The 20,799-nt window shown below is 46.2% G+C and overlaps 1 protein-coding gene across 3 annotated transcripts; it reads right to left on the bottom strand.

Annotated features, from left to right (window-relative positions):
* Positions 1 to 702: 702 nt before the first annotated feature.
* On the bottom strand, positions 703 to 20,489 carry tulp3 (TUB like protein 3). Of its 3 annotated transcripts, none has more exons than XM_023810927.2 (12): positions 20,385 to 20,489; positions 13,446 to 13,487; positions 10,864 to 10,915; positions 6,430 to 6,592; positions 5,715 to 5,909; positions 4,484 to 4,614; positions 4,023 to 4,214; positions 3,646 to 3,758; positions 3,424 to 3,541; positions 2,789 to 2,887; positions 2,424 to 2,595; positions 703 to 2,002 (listed from the first exon to the last, which is right to left on the bottom strand). In XM_023810927.2, the coding sequence occupies exons 1-12, from the start codon at positions 20,402 to 20,404 to the stop codon at positions 1,869 to 1,871; spliced, it is 1,431 nt and encodes a 476-aa protein (XP_023666695.1). In that variant the 5' UTR covers positions 20,405 to 20,489; the 3' UTR covers positions 703 to 1,868. The 3 variants fall into 3 exon arrangements, with proteins under 3 accessions (XP_023666695.1, XP_023666699.1, XP_023666696.1); XM_023810931.2 differs by having other exon boundaries at positions 10,864 to 10,964; positions 20,385 to 20,470; XM_023810928.2 differs by lacking the exon at positions 13,446 to 13,487 and having other exon boundaries at positions 20,385 to 20,464.
* Positions 20,490 to 20,799: the final 310 nt, after the last annotated feature.

Here is a 20,799-nt window from a genome sequence, read left to right as displayed (position 1 = left end):
GCCATTTCAGGTGGGCGTATTACATTCAGGCCTCAGTATGTTTATGTCTGTATGTCGCCTGAGTGGAGGGGATGCAGCTGACGCCTCGCTGTATTTGCATATGGAAGAGAGTGACTGTCAGCTGTACTGCACCCATCCAAGTAGTGAAATCAAGAGGAATCAGGTTTCTGAATAGTCACCCCCTTTCTAAATAAAATCATTGTGGTTTTATACAGCCCAAGAGCACCGGTGGAATAAAAAATAAAAATCGAGAAGGGTATTTATGCAGAGAATATGCAAATAAAACAAGCTGGCTCTGACAGATATAGACAGTGTTAACCAGTATTGCCAAACCGCTCGTATGGAGATATCAGTCCATCCGTTCATCCATCCCTTATCTAGTACAGGGTTGTTGGTGAAGGCTGATACATTTCTCAAGTCGTTACACCTTTAGGATCACCAAAAACAGGATGACCCGGTAGTTCCTGGTCATCGGTGTTATACGATCGTTACGTTAAGGTGTTTGCTTGCAGTCCATAAAACCCTGACACTGAACTCATGCCCATGAACGTGATAGAAGTCCAGCCAGAATAAATAAAGTTGTTGAGAATTGATTTCCTTATTTTGGATAATGCTGCGACCTGCCATTTCAGCATCCAGGTGTACTGCAAAGGGAGGTGGGGGAAGGGGGTGTCGGTGAGATGAATAACACCATGACACACGTTCACGGAAAAAAATCAAAGCGCCTTTACAGATGAAATGTCGCATTACAAAAAAAGTGTTCTTCAAAACCCTGCACTGTACAAATGTACCCTTTTACAAACCAGTTAGAAATGGCATGCATCCCACTGGATCTCCGTATCAGGCCAGAAGTTGTCCTTCCAGTTCCGCATATTGCACTTACAAATCAGACAAAAAGGTTATGTCAGGAATCAGTCAGAATTGAAATCGAAACACCAAATATCCTTTGCTTCACCACAGGAAAACAATGCAAAAAGCTCACTGGATAGCTATGTAACCGAATAAAGGGCTTTTATGGCGAAAGATATACGCTTTTATTCTGAATGCTGTTAAATCAAGTGAGTGCCAAGTAAAGAGGTTAATGCTAAAGCACTCTGGAGTTAAAGGGCACCCTGTTATGCACTTTAATCCAAATTCGGTATTCCTGTGATGCACTTTAATCCAAATTCGGTATTTGGTATTGTGCTTAAATAAAGCTTTGAAGATCAGAAGACAGTGCGACAGCTGTTCTGGAAAGCAAACACTGCCACATTCTTTAGACCTTATCCAAAATAATGTACACACTCACATGAATTAAAAGAACAATTTAAAAAGTAAAGGTAAAATTGACTAAAATTTGACAACATTAATGTAAAAAGACAAAACGAAATTAAGATATTTTTTTTAAATCTCATGCAGTGGACAGGCTAAGTTGTTCCCCGAGTCATGGTTAGAGTATATAGCCTGTAAATAACAGTTCCCTTTCCACCCACAAGGTGGCAGTCAAGAAACAAAACACAGAATAAAAACATAATCCAAAATCACAAAGACAAACACTGAAATATAATAATTACAAATTTAAAAAATACATTTTATACTTCTTTTTTAACACGATTCCAAATCTTGTCATGACAATGGCACCCTCTGCCTGTTCTCCAGCCATTAGATCGCATTGCCGCTGTTCAGCTGCATGGCCAGCAGGGGTCATGATTGCCAGGAAGCCACTTTAACAGCTGCAGCAGAGGTGCTAGAAGATGATCAGTGGATGGCAGACCACGTCGCCTTTTGAAGAGGGCTGGTTCTTAGGGGGAAACGTATCGGGGGGGGGGGGGGTTTGGTGATCTGAGAGAGAGTGGGGGACCCCAAGGCCCAGAGCGAGGGGGGGCCTGTCATTCGCAGGCTAGTTTGCTGTCGAAGCTGGATAGGCTGATGGCGAAGGCCTGCAGTGCACACATGGGGTAGTTGTAGTCCAACGTGAAAATGTCCTCTGCCACTCGGCCGAACTGCATTACGATGTAATCCGCTGTTATAAAGGGAGAGGGGGAAACGGGCGTTTCAAAAAAGCTTCAAGAACATTAAAATACAGCTCTACTCCACAACACTGCACATGTACACACTGGCCTTAATGTAAAAAACACATCTGTATCCTCAATCTTGAGATCTTAATGAAAAAATAAAAAAATGTATACCTACTCAAATCTGAACCATTTGCAGAACATGAGTGAGTATGTGGCTCAAGAGGTTAGAATGTTGTACTGGTGATCAGGTGGTCACTACTTCTAATCCCCATTGCTCCAGGCACTGGTTAACTGCTTTTCTGGTCTTGGTATGTTGCTTAGGGTTAAATAAATGTATGTATGCATGTCCAAGCTGTTAATTGGTTATCGACAGTATGTTAGTCTGGACCACTGGTTGCCATGGGGGGCGGGGGGGGGGACGCTTACGATCGTTGTCATGGACGATCTGGAAGTTCTTGACCGAGGCCTGAGTGACACGGCCGTGGAAGTTGAGCACGTAGGACTGCGTGTCGTCATTCCAGACGGGCGCCTTGTTGTGCAGCTCGATCAGGCTATCCAGTGAGTGGTTCTGCCACTTGGCCAGCAAGCTTTCCTGTTCCTGCAGATACAGACCTCATGCATTATTTACTCAGCAGATGATCGAATACCGCACAGCTAAGCTCACAAGGAGGACTTCAGGTAGCCTTTAAATTTGCGACCGATCCATCAGAACTCTAGGTGACTAAAAAGAATGAAAACCAGCAAACCAGAAAAGCAGCAGAACTCCTCCACAGACGGACTGGGGCACTTACGCTGGCCGGTCGCACTGGCACCCTCTCGAAGCTCATGTTCATGCCTGGGATGATGACGGTCATCTTCCGGGGTCCCTTGAAGCCCAGCACATTGGTCTCCTGAAAAGACCAAGACCCCATCAGGCTACTCCACAGATCCCAAACTGCTGAGATAAGGTGACGCCTATAGATGACACTTAACTTCATTTCAGCAATACCCCATGACATCTGCAGAGTACACATAAATCTCCTCTGACAACCATGAGAGAACCACCAAGTCATTAGATTTAAGCTGCATATATGCCTGTGGGGCTTTGTCAGCCATATTGCATAGGTTAGCGTCTGTACCCTGCATATTCTCTAAGGGTAAGCATCATCTCAAAGATCCAAGAGCAGTTCCCCTTGAAGCCACAATCTTTTGGCCTTCTACCCTTTTCCAGTGTCTCTCCACCCAGTCCCGGCAGACCCCCCGACAGCCCACATTTCTGCTCCCTCCTACTTCCCAACACACCTGTACCAGGAATTCAGTGTTGTTGATTGGCTGGGAGCTGGGAGAGAGCAAAAATGTGGACCGGGGGACCCTGAGGACCAGGCTGGGAAACACTGCAGTCGCCCCTTGCTGCCTTTATGACCGAACGTAGCTCTGCTGCACTCACGTAGCAGATGGCTGCCAGCTCCTGCCGCGTGTTGCTCTCTTCCAGTAAAGCTCCGGGCATCTTGGCTGGGTTGGTGCCGTTGTCGTACACCGTGAACTTGGTCCCCATCAGGTTGGACCTGGGGAGTAATGATGGGGGGCAAACAGACAGTTTTGCGTCAAGCAGCGGACTCTGAATGCGCCCCACCCTGACGGACCCAGGAAAAAGGTGTTGCCCGTCTACCTCAGCTTCCCGACAAAGCTCTCGCCTTCTCGGGACAGGTCCGTAGCGTCCACCGAGATCAGGTAGTTGGACGTCTTGCTCTTCTTCCTCTTCCTGCCTGCCAGAAGGAAAATCTGAAGGAGAGAGACAATAAATACGAGATGATACAGGCATTCTGAATACATTCTGCCTGTCAGTATAGAAAGAGGACATACATTTTTATTTTTTATCATTAAATCACAGCTATACTTAATAATAATAATAACATTTTTCAGTTAAATAAAAACATTTTTACTTTAAAACTACCATCTAGACATAGATCCACTTCCTAAACTACTGCGCCACCTGCTGGTCACTCTGACTCCATCAGAAAGGAAGCCCCGCCCCCCAGCCTTTACCCTCCTTCCGTCCTCCTTCTCCATGTGCATAAAGTACGTGGGGTACAGGCCGCGGTCCATGCCCTTCTTGTCGCGTGTGATGCGGCACTTGACCGTGACGCCGCGGGGCGCCGGCCGCAGCACAAAGTCCTCCAGGTTGTCAACCTCGATGGTCAGAGCCTCCGCCGTGGGCGACCCGGGGCCCACACACTCCTGCAGTTGAAGGCGGAGTCAAAATGTCAGTCATTAAATATGTTAGTCATATCAATGTGAAATAACAACCTATTCTAAAATGTATTTATTATTATTATTTTTTTTTTTTTTAACAAATTTATCTGAATGAATGACTGGTTGGACTCTCTCACCTTGCACCCCCTGGGAGAAAAGCTTAGAGTTGCCTACCTGTGCTCATAAGTACTATAGCTGTGAGTCAATGAGCTTTGCATGGGGAGGCGGGGTCACGGTGAAGTGGGAGGGCTTACGGTGTTGGACTTTGCACTGGAGGCTGAGGCAGGCCGGGGGGTCTCCGTGCTGGGGGACTGGGACCGGGTGTTGTCTTCATCTCCCTCTTCTTCATCACTGGCCTCATCGTAGTTCATGCTGACGGAGATACCTGATCAATTTGGGGCGGGAGGAGGGGGGAAAAAAGTGAGAAAATACCAAAAGGTTAGGGAGATGTGGCACGACCCTTAAGTAGGTGCATGTTAGATGATTTTCACCCCAGTGGGCAATGTTTACTGACGATCCATGATGGCATAATACTGACTTCTGCTACGAACCATGCCGTCATGATGATGCCTTCATGGGATAATAATCTACTTCTCACATTCTTTGACCGGAGAGGCACTTAAGGTCGATGTTCCATAATAAATCCAAAGTGAAATCTTCACAAACCAAATCTGTGACTCATCACTCCTTCTTATCCCCACATGACAGTGAGAAAGGAACAGGTGATGACCCTGGAGACAGAGAGAGAGCTGGTGCCGCTGACACGCTGCTTAAATGGACAGGCCGTGTCCTGGCGGAGTGTGAATCACCATTCCTCTTCGTACCAGAAATATACCATGAGCCGAGCGGCTGAGGTCTCAGTTTAGGGGGTTGTCACTGTGTTTTTTAAAGTTTGACGTTGTTTATAAACACGATCCCATACAGTGCAGTTTCTCCCTGGCAGACAGTGGGATCTATTTCCCCCTGGGGGAGGATCCTCTTGCTCATCACAGGTGGGACTTCTGAACTCATCCACCCGTTCCTGGGTGAAGTCAGCAAGTGTGGAGGTGGGGCTTCGCTGGTCAGAAATCTAAAGGGTGTCCCATGTGACTGCAGGCATAGTCATGTGACCCATGTATTACTGCAGCACGTGTCCCCCAATGCAGCATATAGGGTTCTACATTCTGCATGCAGTAAATACTAGTTATTGCAGAGCACATTAAGAGAGAGTTGGAAAACTATGTTGCTAAACTAAACCACAGAATTCCAGATAATAATGAGAATATGAATCACTCCTTGTCCTTCAATGCTCCCCCCCCCCACCCAGAAATGTCAGAGCTCCTCCCCAATGGATCAGGCCTCAGAATTTTCAAGAATGCAGTGGTATCACCCAGTGCTGAAGGCCAAAATTACTGGAGGGCAGGATGTCACTGCACTGCACTGCAGGCCAGCCAGAAGACCCGCGTCACGGCCCGGTTGTGGAGTCTCTAGTACCGGACTTCTCACCTTGCCTCTGCAGCAGCTGGTGGAGGTCCGTCTTGGGCTCCAGGAGCTGCTCCGTGTCTCCGTCACGCTCCGGCTCGGCATCGTGCTCTGGCTCCTCCTCCTGGACGGTCTGCGGCTGGCCGACGGACAGGATCTGGACCTTGGGACCCAAGTCGGAGGCCTCTGGGCTCAGGAACGTGGCTGGCCCATCGATACCTGCCCAGTGCGACACGCTCTGATCAAGATCATCATTTTAAGTGCTTGAGAAAAACATTTCCATTAGTCTGTTTTATCTCTTTTTGGATGCTCCAAACACCATGTAGATGTCCAGTACAGGAACTTCCTAGCCGCACATATCCAAAGTCTTAAAGGCCTCATTAATGAAGCCAGTGCTGGATAGATGTTCATCTCCACACACTCCACTCCTCCAAGGAAGTCCATGTAGGCTCTGGCAGAGTTCCTCCCGCTCCTGAATTGGCATAGCCACCTGCCCGCAGCCTGCCACCCCGATGGTACAGGAGCTGTCGAGCAGCTAGATGGAGTCCGATCGATCCCATACCAGCTGAAGAGACTGGGAGCAGAAGCACTTCCCCTTCAGTCATGATTTAAAGAGCATCTCTCTGAGTCAGTGTTCTGAGCTCGGACTCTGTCACACACCTTCAGCAACACATCACAATATGTTCGAAAATTAACCAAGACTTGTGGGGGCGATTATATAAATAGCTCTTGCTCTCACCATCCAGGATGACATCGCTGGTGACGCCGAGACGCGGCTCGACCAGGGGGGCCTGCTCCTCGCTGCGACGCGGTCGCGAGGATCGCGGTCGGGCCTCTGGGTTGGGCTGCACCATCAGGGGCTCTTGTCGTTTCCGCCGCTGCTTCTGCTCCAGTAGCGCCCTCTGTAGGAGAACGGTGAAAGTTCAAAGGGTAATGCCCCATAAAAGTAAAAAGCCTGTAGCTATCATGTCAGCCACTAAGCTGGGAAAGAGCAGCTCAACTCCCCCTCATTACATCAGGCAGAGTGGATGTGACTGTCAGACGTCATGCCCAATGACCTTTGACCTCCAGTAACGTGGTGGAACGGCTGTGAGGAAACACCAGCGTGATACCAAACATGCTCACCCACACAAAATCCATGTGACCTCTATCACAGCCCATCTGACATTCTGGTAAGACAGGGAACACTCTGGACTGATATCTCCTTCAGCATGACGGCAGCCGTGCTATCCAAGATGTCCTCAGAAAGAGACAGAGAGGAGGTCACGCTTCCCAAGACTCAGACCGGCGTGGTCAGGACTTCGTGAAGATTTTCACTCCACTTCCCCAAATTTAAATCAGCACATCACAATCTCCCAATACTGGAAGCATGGCTGGAAAACCCGTCCAAGCAGCGACCCACCGGGAACAGGGGTGCAGGTGCAGGAGATGGGTCTTCGCTCGTCAGGCATGCCATGTTAGCGACCGTGGAACAAAACCATAGAATTTTCCAGCTGCATGCTGACAGAAAGATGACATAGAGAAAAAAAAAATCTACTCTTATCTCTTCAGTCCCAAAAAAGTAAGGGAGGGAATAAGAGAGAAAAGAATGGATATGTTCCTATGGCAACCGCGAGCTGGTGGTAGTGTGAAGTGGCTCCTGTCTGGAAAGGTTTTTTTCTTCTTTTCTTCTGTGCCTTTTCCCTCACTGTTCTTCTCCTCCACGGGTGCCATCCTTCCCAGTTACCGGACAACCAGAGACTCTAAATTTTAAATATGATGGGTGTCACCGCCTGACAGTTTAATCAGCTCTGCGACGCCCCCTGGGGGTGCTGATTAAGTAAGACTTTGGAGTCACAGCACACACAATCTTCCCATCAAGAACAGCTGAAAGTTTGGACCTCAAGGCAAAAATCAAGGAATTTATAACGTAGATTTTTGCGTATGTCAGCATTGTGACTGATTTTTTTTTTAACTAGGGAAAGATATTAATATTCAAATTAAGGACTAATGTCCCCCATCCGTGATCTTTGTTTACACCATTCAGAAACGGTGTTATTGACACGCCACCATGACGGAGTTGTGTGTTTGTCATAAACAGGTACTGGGACTGGTGACTGCCCCCGAACGGGCAGGTGACATCACGGAAGGAGCCTCATTAGTGTTAATGAGCCCCCCCCCCCCCCCACTGGGGGCCGTGTGTCCACTGGGGAAGGCAAGCCTGACAGGCTGCTGCTAGACAGGACCTCAAAAACACAGGTTCGACTCAGTCCGACAGGTAAGCATCCGACATCTCCTCAATAAAACATATCACAGTGCAAACATTTGTTCAAGGTCCTTAAAAGCCCAGGCAGGAAGCTGATTATGCCACAGCTGTGGAAAACGGACTGAACCCTGTGTCTGCATTGGGGCTCCAAACAGGGGGGGGGCTCAGGTTAACAGGTATGGGAGGTCACTTCCCTTGACTGGGACCCCCATCGCCGTACATGACCGCTTATTTAAACCACATGCATATGAGCCAGGGAGGAGACGGCCAAGTCCTCTCAATTCAGATAAGGAGGGTAATGAATAAAACATGATAGTGGACTAACACACTTCATTATAGTGATGATAGTGTAACAGAAAGACTACTATGTGTTTTACATCAAAGGAAAAGGAGATGAAAAGTCCTAGTGTACAAATATAGAAATATACCCTAACAACGAAACACCCACATTGCAATCCGTATAAAATGAAACATTTACAGGTGAGGTGAGAGGCAGACTCTGTTGCCTGTCTGTTCCCAAAGGTGCTTCCATCACCCCTTACTGAGAAGAGTATGAATTCAAAGTCATAGAAAAATATATATGTCATCTTGTTCTATGTTTAGCCGATTGCTAAGCTTGAAAAATTCAGATTTTCAGTGGCTTTGCTCTAACAGTGTGACAGAATGGGGTCTCCCACAGAACCGTTTGTTGTCCAGTTGAGGGAGACCACAGCGCCGCATTACCTTCCAGTGGTGCACTGGCTCACTCCCTAACTGCTGCTGAGCCCGGATTTCCTTTACTGCCTGACCTGCGACACTTACCAATCAGGTGCAGGCAGTGTAAATGGGACTTGCAGAAGAGTAGAGCTGCAATTCACACCGCAGCAAGTTCGAAGCATCAATTACATTTTTACAACTGAAGTCACAGTAGAATGTAGAATGAATGTAATGTACTGATCTATAAAAATTCTAACAGAATAAACTTGCTGTATGATTATAACCTACCAATTTTAACCCGGAGTAATATGCGCACTGCACTATTCCACAGAATCGTCCCATGGACACAAGCACACTAGAGACATACCTCAGTAAGATCAGGAGAGACCCTTAAGAATCAGTCAGTCAAGTACCAGTCTGTAGATCTGAGAGGCCATTGATCACAATTAGCGAGAAGTCGCTAACGGTCTGCAATAGCGACCCGCAGATCCAGGGACCGCAGTGACCCAACAAAACGAGGGAAGAAGCAAAAAAAAGCAACAAGAATGAAGCAGGAGTCTGAAGCTTGGCGTTCCAGGAAGTATGTGTCCTCTGGAGAAACCAGATCACGCCCTGATAACCGCGCGAGGCCGGGTCAGGAGTCTGTGTAGGGGAAAGCAGAACATACGTGTATACACACACACACACACACACACACACAGACACAGACACAGACACACACACACTCACACACATACACACTCACACACACACACACACACACACACACACACAGACACACAGACACACAGACACACACACACACACACACAGAGCGTCATCACCCACCCTCTCCCAAGACATCATCAGCTGGGCGCCAGCGGGATGGAACGCTTCTCTGGATCAGCAGCTCAGAGCCGAGAGGGAAAGACGGTGGGAGAGAGAGAGAGAGGGAGGGAGGTGTAGAGAGAGAGAGAGAGAGAGAGAGCAGGAGAGGCGCGAGAGAGACACACAGCGAACTGGACCCTGTAAGCTCTACTCATAAAATCCCCACCTCTGCTTCTCCTCTTCACTGCCACCCCAACACCACATCGGGATACACCGCAAGGAGGAAAGACCCACGGTGTGTGTGTCTGTGTGTCTGTGTCAGTACGTATGTTTCCGTCACTTCCTGAGTGGAAATTCTTCCACTACAGTAGTTCCAATCCAACAATGGTTTTAAATGGTTTTATAGTACTGGGCAAACTGGGGGAGAACATCCTGCTGCGTGCGAACATGGGAGAAAAACCAGTATGAGTCATTGTACAATCAATAAACCTCCACCATAACCATAACCCTGTGCGGCATTCGCCACTTCCTTCAGCCTGGGTTACTGAATCCTCCTGTCCACATGATTGGGTAAAACTCAGCGGGCGGGGCTCCAGCATGACGGACACGTGGAGAGAACAGACTGATCCTATTGTGGTTTAAGCTGGGGAACAGTCAGCCAGACCACACACCTGTTGGGAACAGCTGGTCTCAGCACAGTGCTGACGGCAAGCTGTCCGCACCCCCTCACGTCAACCACACTGCTACTTACACCCTCTGCCCGGCACACTCCACTCTGCTCCAGGTTACAATCATCCTAATCTAGCTTCAACCACTACAATCCGCCCAACCTACATTCCCATTCCGAACCATCCCAGATGAGACACACTGTTCTTCGCATTTCGTGGAGGTGCTGTCTGCAGCACCGGACACCCTGTCAGCCGGAGAGCGGCTCTCTGACTCACACGGATCGCTCAAGGCGTGCTCAAGAGCAAGAGGGAAAAGCCCGTGTGAACCAATCACATGCCCAGAGGAGCAAGAGAATGAAGATACTGAGCCTCTGAATGAGAGCCATGTCATCCTCATTCGATTCACATTAACCTCCAAACAACAGGCTAAGTCGCAATCAGAAGTGTGAACAAGAGTGAATAAAAACAGAACAGAAATGAACCTAGATGCCAAAAGGTAAAGCCATGTTTATGAAGTACCAAGAGGCTGAAGTAGGCAATCATTTTAAGCAGACTATGTGTTAGCCACCAGGCTAATTATCGCCGCTAAGCTAATCAGATGAATGAAATGAAGACAGAGACTAAGCTGCCCATGTGATTTGACTCCTGGATCACCCACAAATACTCAGTGTGGGTCGCCGCGGTAGATTCTCCTTGTGCTGCCGGGTGCTTTTCACCCCAGAACGGCAGACGGGTGATGTCTCGGTAAGAGTCTCACCTGCTTTTCCAGTTTCTGCTGTCTGAGGCTGGTGCTGTCATCATCCAGGGTACTGTCAGGAGACAAGGAAGAGAGACGTGTCACAGGCTCTCTGGAGCACACTGCAAGAAGAACGTACATCGTGGAGAACACCACCGTCATAAGGTGTGTGTGTGTATATATATATATATATATATATATATATATATATATATATATATATATTATATATATAAAAATCTCACCATCTGGTTCTATCAATTTAAATATATCTACTTGATTCCATTCATTCTCTACACTTTTAATTTTCACAGTTTGTAACTGGATATAACATTCAGACCACATTTGATCCAGATGCTGCAACCAAACAGAATTGCAGCAGCATAACATTTGAAATGTGCTGGTACAAAATCTCGATTTCTTCCTCCGGTGGACAGACGAGCACTTCCAAACATGGCCATCAGAGGGCACCCTGTGCTACAAACATCCCCACCGGGATGAATTTCCCCCATGAGCCTCTGCAAATACTGGCCATACATTAGCAGCTCATCTTAATGAGATGGTTTTGTGACAAACCCACAAGACTCACAAGACTCACATAAGCTGCACAAACATGTGAGCTCACACGCATATTTAGAGCTATATTTAGAAGGATTTTCACTTACATTCCTAGGTAAGTATGCTCACGGGATGATCAAGATGGTAGACTCATCCTGTATCAACCAGGAAAGGAAATATCTCCCAGGTTTGAGTCAAATGAAATTTCGGTTTGGTGGGTTTTTTTTTTTAAACGTTTTTTTTTTTTATATATATATCCTAACTGTTCTTTCTTCACCTGATTTTAGCTTTTCACCTAAAAGGAATATCAAAGTTATTATCAAAAATGTCATGAAACAAGGAATGGCGTCAGGATTATCTCACAGGAACTGCGAGGCCAGTGACGGGCCCTTCCACTACCCTGCTGCCCCTCCCTGCCCGTCTGCGGTCAAGATTGAGGTTTCCAGAGTGTGGGCGAGCAGCGAAAGTGGGAGGTGTTAATTGGACCCACAGGATGTCTGTTGCACACGTGGGGGGACTATTTTAAGAGCCATTTCAATAGGGGAACTTATTCTGGATGTGGATTAGTGGTGAGAAAACAGAAGTTTGTCAGTTTCAGTTGATGAGTGTTAGTCAACTGAGTAACTGCAGAGCCGACTGCCCCTCCAAACCCCCCCTCCAAACCCCCCACCCAACTCGAGAAGGCGGGGCAATGCCGAACTCTGGGAAGACCAACCCTCCTAGGGCTCATAACGCATTGCTGATCCCTGATACAGTGCAGCACGGTCTCTGAAGTGCGAGGGACTGAGCGCAGTCTCCTTTAATCCATCTTTAATTTTGGTACCACTTTGTATCTAATGACTTAAAATTTACAAATGATAAATCTTGAAACATCGCTTATACACTTCAGGCTAATGACAAGAGCGTCCTGTCTTTTCAGGTTAGTGATGTATGGGCCCTGTCTTGCCTTTTGCCTTTCTTAGATTAATCTTAGGCAATGACCATTAACCACTGCGCCACCCAATGTTCAGAAAAGGAAGTTCTATTCAGGCAGCCGCGCGACCGCAGCCGCTGCTAAGCATGCCGGTGCTGCTTTGTGCTGCTCGGTAACCAGCCAGGCGTAACAGAGATAAGAGCGCGGCAGCCAGGTGTGGCGACTGCAGGATCTTTGATTACGGGGCAGTCAAGGGCATCGCCGAGGGTGATGTGGGACTGCAGAAGGCACTCTGGTTTCCAGTCTGTGTGAATCGACAGTCACCTCATTTAAATAATTTTTGGGTTGATGAGAAATACCAAGCTGCTGTTCTCGTTGTTTCAGATGGGGGGATCCAGAACTGTGACCTCCTGCATTTACACCTCTCTCTCAGCTGTAGAAGCTGAAGGACCTTTCGTCAATCGCAGAGCCTTTGCGTCACACACAGGTCTTATAACTCGCACTATAACTACGCGGGAGAAACTGGTTCATAGGCAGTAACAAGGGAGTCTGCACATGAACTGAAGCGTCGAGATCAGGCCAGAGATAAGCTAACAGGGCAGCGAGCCCACATTTAGGAAGGAGTCAGCTAAGCATTAGCATAAAAGGGCACAAAAAATAGGGGCCACTTAGCATTAGCCTGAAGGGTGTAGTGAAAAGATGGGGGCGACTATGCATTAGTTTAAAAGGTACAAGGAAAAGGATAAAGGCCTCTTAGCATTAGCCGGAATGGTACCAGTAAAAGATGCGGGCCATGAAGCATTAGCCTGAACAGTACAGGGAAATGATGAAGCCTGAAGAATACGAGGAAATGATGGCATCTGCTTAGCATTAGCCTGAAGAATACAAGGAAATGATAGAAGCCGCTTAGCATTAGCCTGAAGTGTACAAGGAAATGATAGAAGCCGCTTAGCATTAGCATGAAGAGTACAAGGAAATGTTAGGGGCCACTTAGCATTACCCTGAAAGGCAAAAGGCAAGACAGGGCCCATACATCACTAACCTGAAAAGACAGGACGCTCTTTACATTAGCCTGAAGTGTATAATGAAAAGATGGGAAAGGGCTAAACAGCCACATTCAGATGGTGCTTACCTTGCAGATGGGGTTGAGCAGAAGCTGGTAGAGCTGGGGGGTCTGGGAGAGCCAGTGTGTAGCAATAGAAATACATGTAAGGCAAACAACACAGAACACAGGGTTAGCGGGGGTAGGGGGGGGGGGGGGGAGACAGAAAGCATAACACACAATACTTCAAAACACAGTAAAGGAAACCCGCTCTATAGTCAAGAGTAAATGGAAAATAATAAATATTTCAGAAAGAGAGAACCCCCAGCATTCCTTTGGTGTGACAGGAACTGAGCTGCATGTCACGGGTTTGAAAAGAATGGGAGACGAGCCCTATTAAGCAAGGCTCAAAACAGCCCTATGGGAGTGAAAGCAGCCAACATGCAACTATAATAAAATTAACCACTAAAAGATGACCATGTGAGACACAGTAATCATGCAATGTGTAACTACAGAATTTGAGCTCATTGCCAATTTGAGCTCATTGCCAGCAAGGCCAGTGCATACTGCATACAACAAGGCCAGTGCATACTGCATACAGCAAGGCCAGTGCATACTGCATACAACAAGGCCAGTGCATACTGCATACAGCAAGGCCAGTGCATACTGCATACAGCAAGGCCACCTGCATACTGTTGGAGACGTCAGACCTGTGTCATACATCTCCATGGAGACAACCATCTGAGACCAAATGACATGTTTAATTACACAGGGTACAGGGGAGCTCTGTGTTACACCGTGGGGTCCTCACGCCACTCAGTTCCCCTTTGAAGACTCCCCGGACAGCCCTTTTCACAGGAAGTGCTTTATAAATGATTAATTTCCCAGTGACCAGCAGTGACTCTGCAAGAGTTAGAACCTGGGGTCTAGCAGAAGTGACATGGTCGTTATGGAGTTTCCATGGAGACTGTTGTCAACACAGCAGTTTCGACATCAGTAATCACAATAAATGGTCCTAGATAACTACCCTTCCAAAGAAAACAGTCAATATTTCATTCATAAAAACAGCTAACTAAGACCAATATAATTTGAGAATTCCCCAAAATCTAATCTGAGATTTTGCACAAAGTCCAATACCTCACATTCAGTACATTATTCTCTAATGGTACCTCACTATTCAAATGCACAGTCTTTTCTAACCTAGGACTGCACTGTCCATTTGTTTCAAGAAGTTCTAAAGCTGCATACAAAACCTTTGGCATCATTCACTAATGAATTTCAGGCTGCTTTTATCGCTAGTGTTTCCATGGAGATGTGAAATTGCTGTTAAAGGATTCCATAAATTCACTTTACTGCCTCAAAACAAAAGGTGTCATGCTTTTTCTGTTAATCAGCACTGATAAAAATGCAGTCTAATTCCCCTAACAGTGTGCCAAACACTCGCAGTTTAACAGAGAGGTAATTCAACTCCAACTCAGTACAGAAAATAACTTCAGCTGTTAAAAAAAATTAAAAAAATCACACAAGCCATGTAACATCTGGAGGTAAAAGCTGCAAAGGTGAAGAGAGCTAGAAAACAAAATGTGTAGGCAAAGACACAGTTCGGGACGATGCGAGACCTGCCTCGAAGCGAGAGAGCAGCTCATCCAAGCTGTGTCTTTTCATAGACCCAAGGCTTGTTCAGATCATATCCTTAATGAGGGCTGGACACCCGCGATTCCTGAAGGAATCTCCCAGAAAGAAACCCCCCAGCAAAGACGACAGGTCCCGCGATACTCGATAAAGATACTCGATAAAAACAAGACCACGCAGCTTTTTCTAAAGCAAAAGTAACTCTGAAGTAATGCACACAAACAAACAAGATGTTTCCCAGCAGCACACAAGCAGAAATACCCCCCCCCCCCACCCAGAATACCCTAACAGAAGGACTTCAAAAAGATCACTGATTGTGTCTAGCCCTGACTCTAACTGCTGCCCCATTGAGGATAAGCAAACCAGAAGCTTTACTGGAAGCAACAATTAAATTTTCCAACACAGACCACTCACAGAAGGAGGGGAACACAAGCCTGCGCAGAGCAGCATGGGCTGGGACCACGAGAAAATCCCCCACACCTGCGGATGGCGGTAGGGGAAGGATTGGCTCTCACCTGAAAGGCTCACGCTCGCTCACACTTAACCCCCCGCTGAGCTGAATATCACCATCCCACCAGCAGTGACACCGTTACCTGTAGGACCAGCGGCTGTAGACAGGCTGGAGGGGCTTCTTCATGCCATCCATAATAAAGTTACCAAGAGCCAAGGCTTGTCAAACCACCTGAACGCCCTCGTTCGGCTGGAGGGACCGGAGCAGGGTCACCCGCGGGAGCCACTGCTAGTGTGAGCAGCCCAGGGGCGGAGCCAGGTGGCACGACCGTGATGATGGGATCAACTAAACAAGAGCCATCAATACAACTCAAAGGCATGCTGGCCATGTATGACCAGAGTTCCTGCGCCTTTCTCTGGAAATAACTGGAGATTAAAATATCTCTGCAAACCCAGAGAAGCAGTTATTTTTTTATTAATTTTTTTTGCACAATGCCAGGCTCCCCAGCTTCGTTCGGGGCTCATAATGTCTATAGGTTTGTGACGCAAAGGACTCTTTGAAACTGCAAATAGACCTGGAAGTAAATTTGTGGAAATAGCAAATGCCAAGCTTCACTATCCCCCCCCGAAATCCCCAGCCAGGTCTCCCAGTAACAGGGAGGTAGGACAACATGCCTCTGATCTCAAGTGTACGTCACACTTCCTGAAAACTCCATGCCATGAGACACAGAGAAACTAAAGTTCACATGCCACAAAGACACATCAGCATCTCCTCATTCTTATTTTGTACTAGCAGCAGGAGACAGCAGAGTTACAAAGCGGCAAAGTCTAAGAACCAGAGCAGGGGGAATTTCTGTACACTGCCCTACCCCACAACCTCTCTCACCCCAGCCAGATCCTTCCCATTCGTCATTTTCTGACACTCTACATAAGACCCGCGCCTGTCAGACAGCATGTTTATGTGCTAGCAACCGTCTGCCAGCCACTACTGCAATGCTGACACCCAAAGGAGAAAAACAGGCCTTTTTTTTTTCCAAAGAAGTGGTATTCAGGGACTCTGTCAGCTGTTGCTAAGAGACCAAGGCCTGAGAGGGATCCTATGTGCACCATATGGTGAGACCAAGAAACTTCTTCACGGTCAGGGACAGCCCATGCGGGGGACAGACCCACCTCAGCTGGGAGTAATTAAAATGCTGTCAAAACAGATGAAGCACACACGCGAGCTCGTTCTATTTGCAGAAATCCCTAATGCTGCCGACATGCAGATATACAACTGGGAAATGATTATTCTGTAGAGAAGCAAGTCAGTCAAGTCTACAGTGTTAACTGAGCAAACACTACGAGGAACATCTTGGTTTAAAACCCGAAATGGGCTTTCATCAGCTTGCTTTTTTGGAAGAGAACCGTCGCTACAACTGAGGCGGATATCTTAGAACATTTCGGTGTGGGAGAAGCCGTCAGATGACGGAATTAAAGGAGGACAATCCAGACTATGGAAGGATGACTCAGGCCACCCGCAGACTGTAAAGAGATTAAGCTGCTCTCTCTCTTTCCTTGGACCAAAGCACTCTCCCTCTGTCAGCATCCTGACTCACACCCTAACACACAGAGAAGTGACGGCTTTTTGTAGACCGTTCCGTTCTGTCATCAAAGCCAACAGAATGATCATATGAATAAAGCTATATGCCCACGGTGAGTTTCCTCATTACCAAGACTGTCAAATACGGTATAATTATGTTACACTCACGGTGTAATGATGCATCTATGTGTGCATAGTGGTCTTTGGATTACTGTGATCTGCAGAGGTTACCTGTATATACAGCTATGTCTTCAAGGTCATCCAGTTACAAACTGGTGTCAATCACTCATTGCCAAAGCATCAATCAAACAAACAAATCAAACAAAACAAACAAATCCAACTGAGTACTGCATTGTTTGTGCTGTTTACCCTATAGTAGTTGCTTTTTCATGTTAACACCGTGAAGTAAAGGTTTTCTGGCAGCAACTCAACCATGCAGCCCAACTGCTCTCAGTCTTTGCTTGACTGTAGAAATAGATACCGGTTTTCCTCTGTTCACATTAATTGCAGCCCTCAGACCATTACAGTCACCATCCAATTTGTTTTGCACGTCACAACTAAACGTTGATCTTCAGCCTTTGATGTCACTTTCCTTGCCCCAGACCATTTCTGGTCACTGTTGCTTCCTCTTAGGCCTTCTCTCTAAACAGTAGATCACTCCATGCTTAGATACATTTAACATTCTGGCTGTTTGCCGATGAGACAACCCTTCTCCATTTAATATTTCGATTTGAGCCCTCAATTGTTCAATCGTTAGCTCTGCCTTTCTAACCGTTACAAGCATAAAAATAACAAAATTCTGACTTATCAGTTGTGATACAGTGCAACAGAAGATTGAAATGAGCAGACAGTGCATTAAACCTCTGACAAACTGATCTGGGACAAGGCAGACAATTGGCTATCGTTTAGTTTATTAAGACGCAATCAAGATAGGCCAATCAAATCAAATCAAGTTGTGGATTAGTAAATAATATTCCAACAAAAAATGAATGTCAGTGCAATAGAGACAGACCTGAAATACGATTTCAAAGGGAAAACCTTTTATAACACTGAAAGGACTATGTATTACTACGATGTGCAATGTGGAATACCAGGTTTGGAATATTTTATGTTTGGGGGGGGCTTAGTCAGAGCCATTTTCACGATTCTGCAAGGCACTAGATTCAAAGGGAGGGGCCTCATTCAAGCAGAGAAAACAAACAGAAATGGAACAACTGCAGAGGAATGCATTTCCGGCAATTTGGCCAAATACGGTCGTCAAGCTCCACTTACAAAAGGAGGGCAGAGTAACAGAAAGCTGACGCTACCGCCCAAGAAACAGTCACATGTCCTCATGCACTCTCATGTCGCAAACTGACCAGGCAACGGTGACCAGAGAGTCTCAGCTGGCTGACACCTGTTCTCAATCTCAATACCCGACACCACGTGCTTCCCTGAAGGTCGACTCAAGAAACTTCTAGGGAATTTATTCATTCTCCCCCCCAACCCCAACCCCGCCCCCCCCCCCCCCCCCCCTAATCAGAGGAAGCCACACTGCAGGGGACATACGCTTATCAGAAAACCATGTCAGCTGTGAATAAAATGCTAATTTTTTCCCTCTCACTGTAGTGTTCTGAGAGAAAGCACACTGTGTGACATCTAAAGCCTGCAAAAAAAAAAAAAAACTGATAGAAAACGGCGAATACAGTCAGGCAGTTAGACATTAAAACAATGTTCCTGAAAATTAAGCTAAAACTTTCCTTTTACTTAAAAAAAAATACATGCGCTGAGAGTACAGTAACACAAATAAAATCCCCTTCAGCTTCCAGCATTTACATAACTTTTAACAGCTCTGCACTCAGTCATAAAAAGAGGGGTCTCAAAATTCACAGATGTTCAGGGGATGAGGCAAATGACAGCCATACGCAAAACATGACTATGAATCCAGGATGGCAATCTTTCAAAATGTTAGAAGTCAGAGGATCCCTGCAAGCATGCATCTTTGGAGAAATATACAAGCATCTCCTTCATCTAGCTTCCATTATTAATTACGTGTCAGCTTAACTGAACAGTCAATGTTGGCCAGAATACCCTTCAAAATGAGGACTGATGTTGCTGACACATTGGAACAAGCAGAGTGGTGCTTTCTGTTAGGTTCAGTAATAAACAACACAGAAACATTTAACACATCATTCTTGGTTCGGCCATCTTATTTTGCAAGATTTTTAACTTAAGTACTTGTCTTTAAAAACCATCAGGTGTCATGATCATATCCATTTATCCTGATCCTAACTCACAAAAATGTTGCGCAAATTAAATTAATCTGTATTAGCTTTATACATAATTATTCTTTTCATCTTTAAATATTTAGTCTTAATAAGACATTCTGTTTCTTTCCAGAACATTTCACGTATTTCTGTACTTTTCACTTATTTGCACTTATTTACTGTCTCTGCATCTTGTCTGTTTGGCACTATGTTCTTGCTTCTGTATGCACCAGAATTTCCCCCTGGGATCAATAAAGTTAATCTTAATCTTAAACCAGGAGAAATTATGTCAAGTAGAAAGGCTGACCCAGGTTTTCCCAGGCTGGTTTCCTGCGCTTCGGACACCCGGCCCCGCTCGCAGCATCCCGGTAGAATCAGGGCCGCCCGACACTCTGTATCACCGGCAGCGCCGCACGCTCAATGGATTATTGATTGGCAGCAACCCGATGCTCTGATGGTCTGTTATCCCCTCTTGTTTAAATATTAACCTCGGTAACGGTAAACATTACCGCCAGACGAAGATGGAGAAGTTTCTACATTTTAAACGGCAAATTTGGCTTTGTTTACATCAACTTTTTTAAACTGGGTAGCACAGCAAAAGTATACACACTAGCATCCCCCCCTTTCTAAATAAATATACCGAAACATTTTAAACTACTTTATTTCTCCTAGTTAATTTATGTGCTGGCCCGGGTGCATCAACTAGCGAATAAGATTTAGCTAACTTTCCAGAAGTTAAATGGGCAGAGAGAGGGGTGCTGCTGAATAATCGTATTAGGCTCAGAACTAACTATTCTTAAAAAAATTTAAAAAAGGTAACAATTTATATTGAGCATACATATTTTATATATAGCAGTTTCTGGCGAAAGATGTGAAAAGACAGCTAATGGGATTCCTGCAAGCCATAGTTGCCCGCCTGCTTCCTGGGATCCAGCAATGTCCTCTCAGAAATCTAAGCAAGTCCGCGGACACCCCGCTCTACATACATAAGGCACATTGCTCCCAATAAAACATCGCCGATCTCTTTCTTACGTCACTAAACGAAGATTTTACACGGTATAGATTAAATAAACAACACTAGTCGACAAATTCCTACGTATCCATCTGTATTAGCTAGCTTACCTGATGCTGTAGTAACTCATGTTTATGCGCGGTTGCTATGGGTCCCCCAGCTGTTGGCCTCACTGAGCAGCGATCTGTAGTTGACGCTGAACGAATAAGTTCTTCAGCCCTGGTAACGGGACCGACATGCAACAGTCAGCCTCATTGGTCGGCAGGTTTTGTAGTTCCGTTGTGATTGGCTAAAAAAGTGGAACGGCTTCGTTTGGAGGCAACGGTGACGTATGTGCGATAGTCTTTCAGTTGACTGCACGGCACAGAAGCAAGTTTTCGAAAGATTAGTTTTATTCTGTTTAAGAGCATGGATTTGCTTATATTCTGCTCTGGGGGCTGATTGTAATGATCTTTAACTTAAGGTATTTCATAATCATTTACTAACGCACCTGTAAACGAAGTGTTTAAATACGCTACCACTAAA

The sequence above is a fragment of the Paramormyrops kingsleyae genome, chromosome 3, assembly GCF_048594095.1.
Source record: "Paramormyrops kingsleyae isolate MSU_618 chromosome 3, PKINGS_0.4, whole genome shotgun sequence".
NCBI lineage: Eukaryota > Metazoa > Chordata > Actinopteri > Osteoglossiformes > Mormyridae > Paramormyrops > Paramormyrops kingsleyae.
The sequence above is the reverse complement of the archived record's forward strand: the minus strand, read 5'-3'. Positions and strand labels throughout refer to the sequence as shown.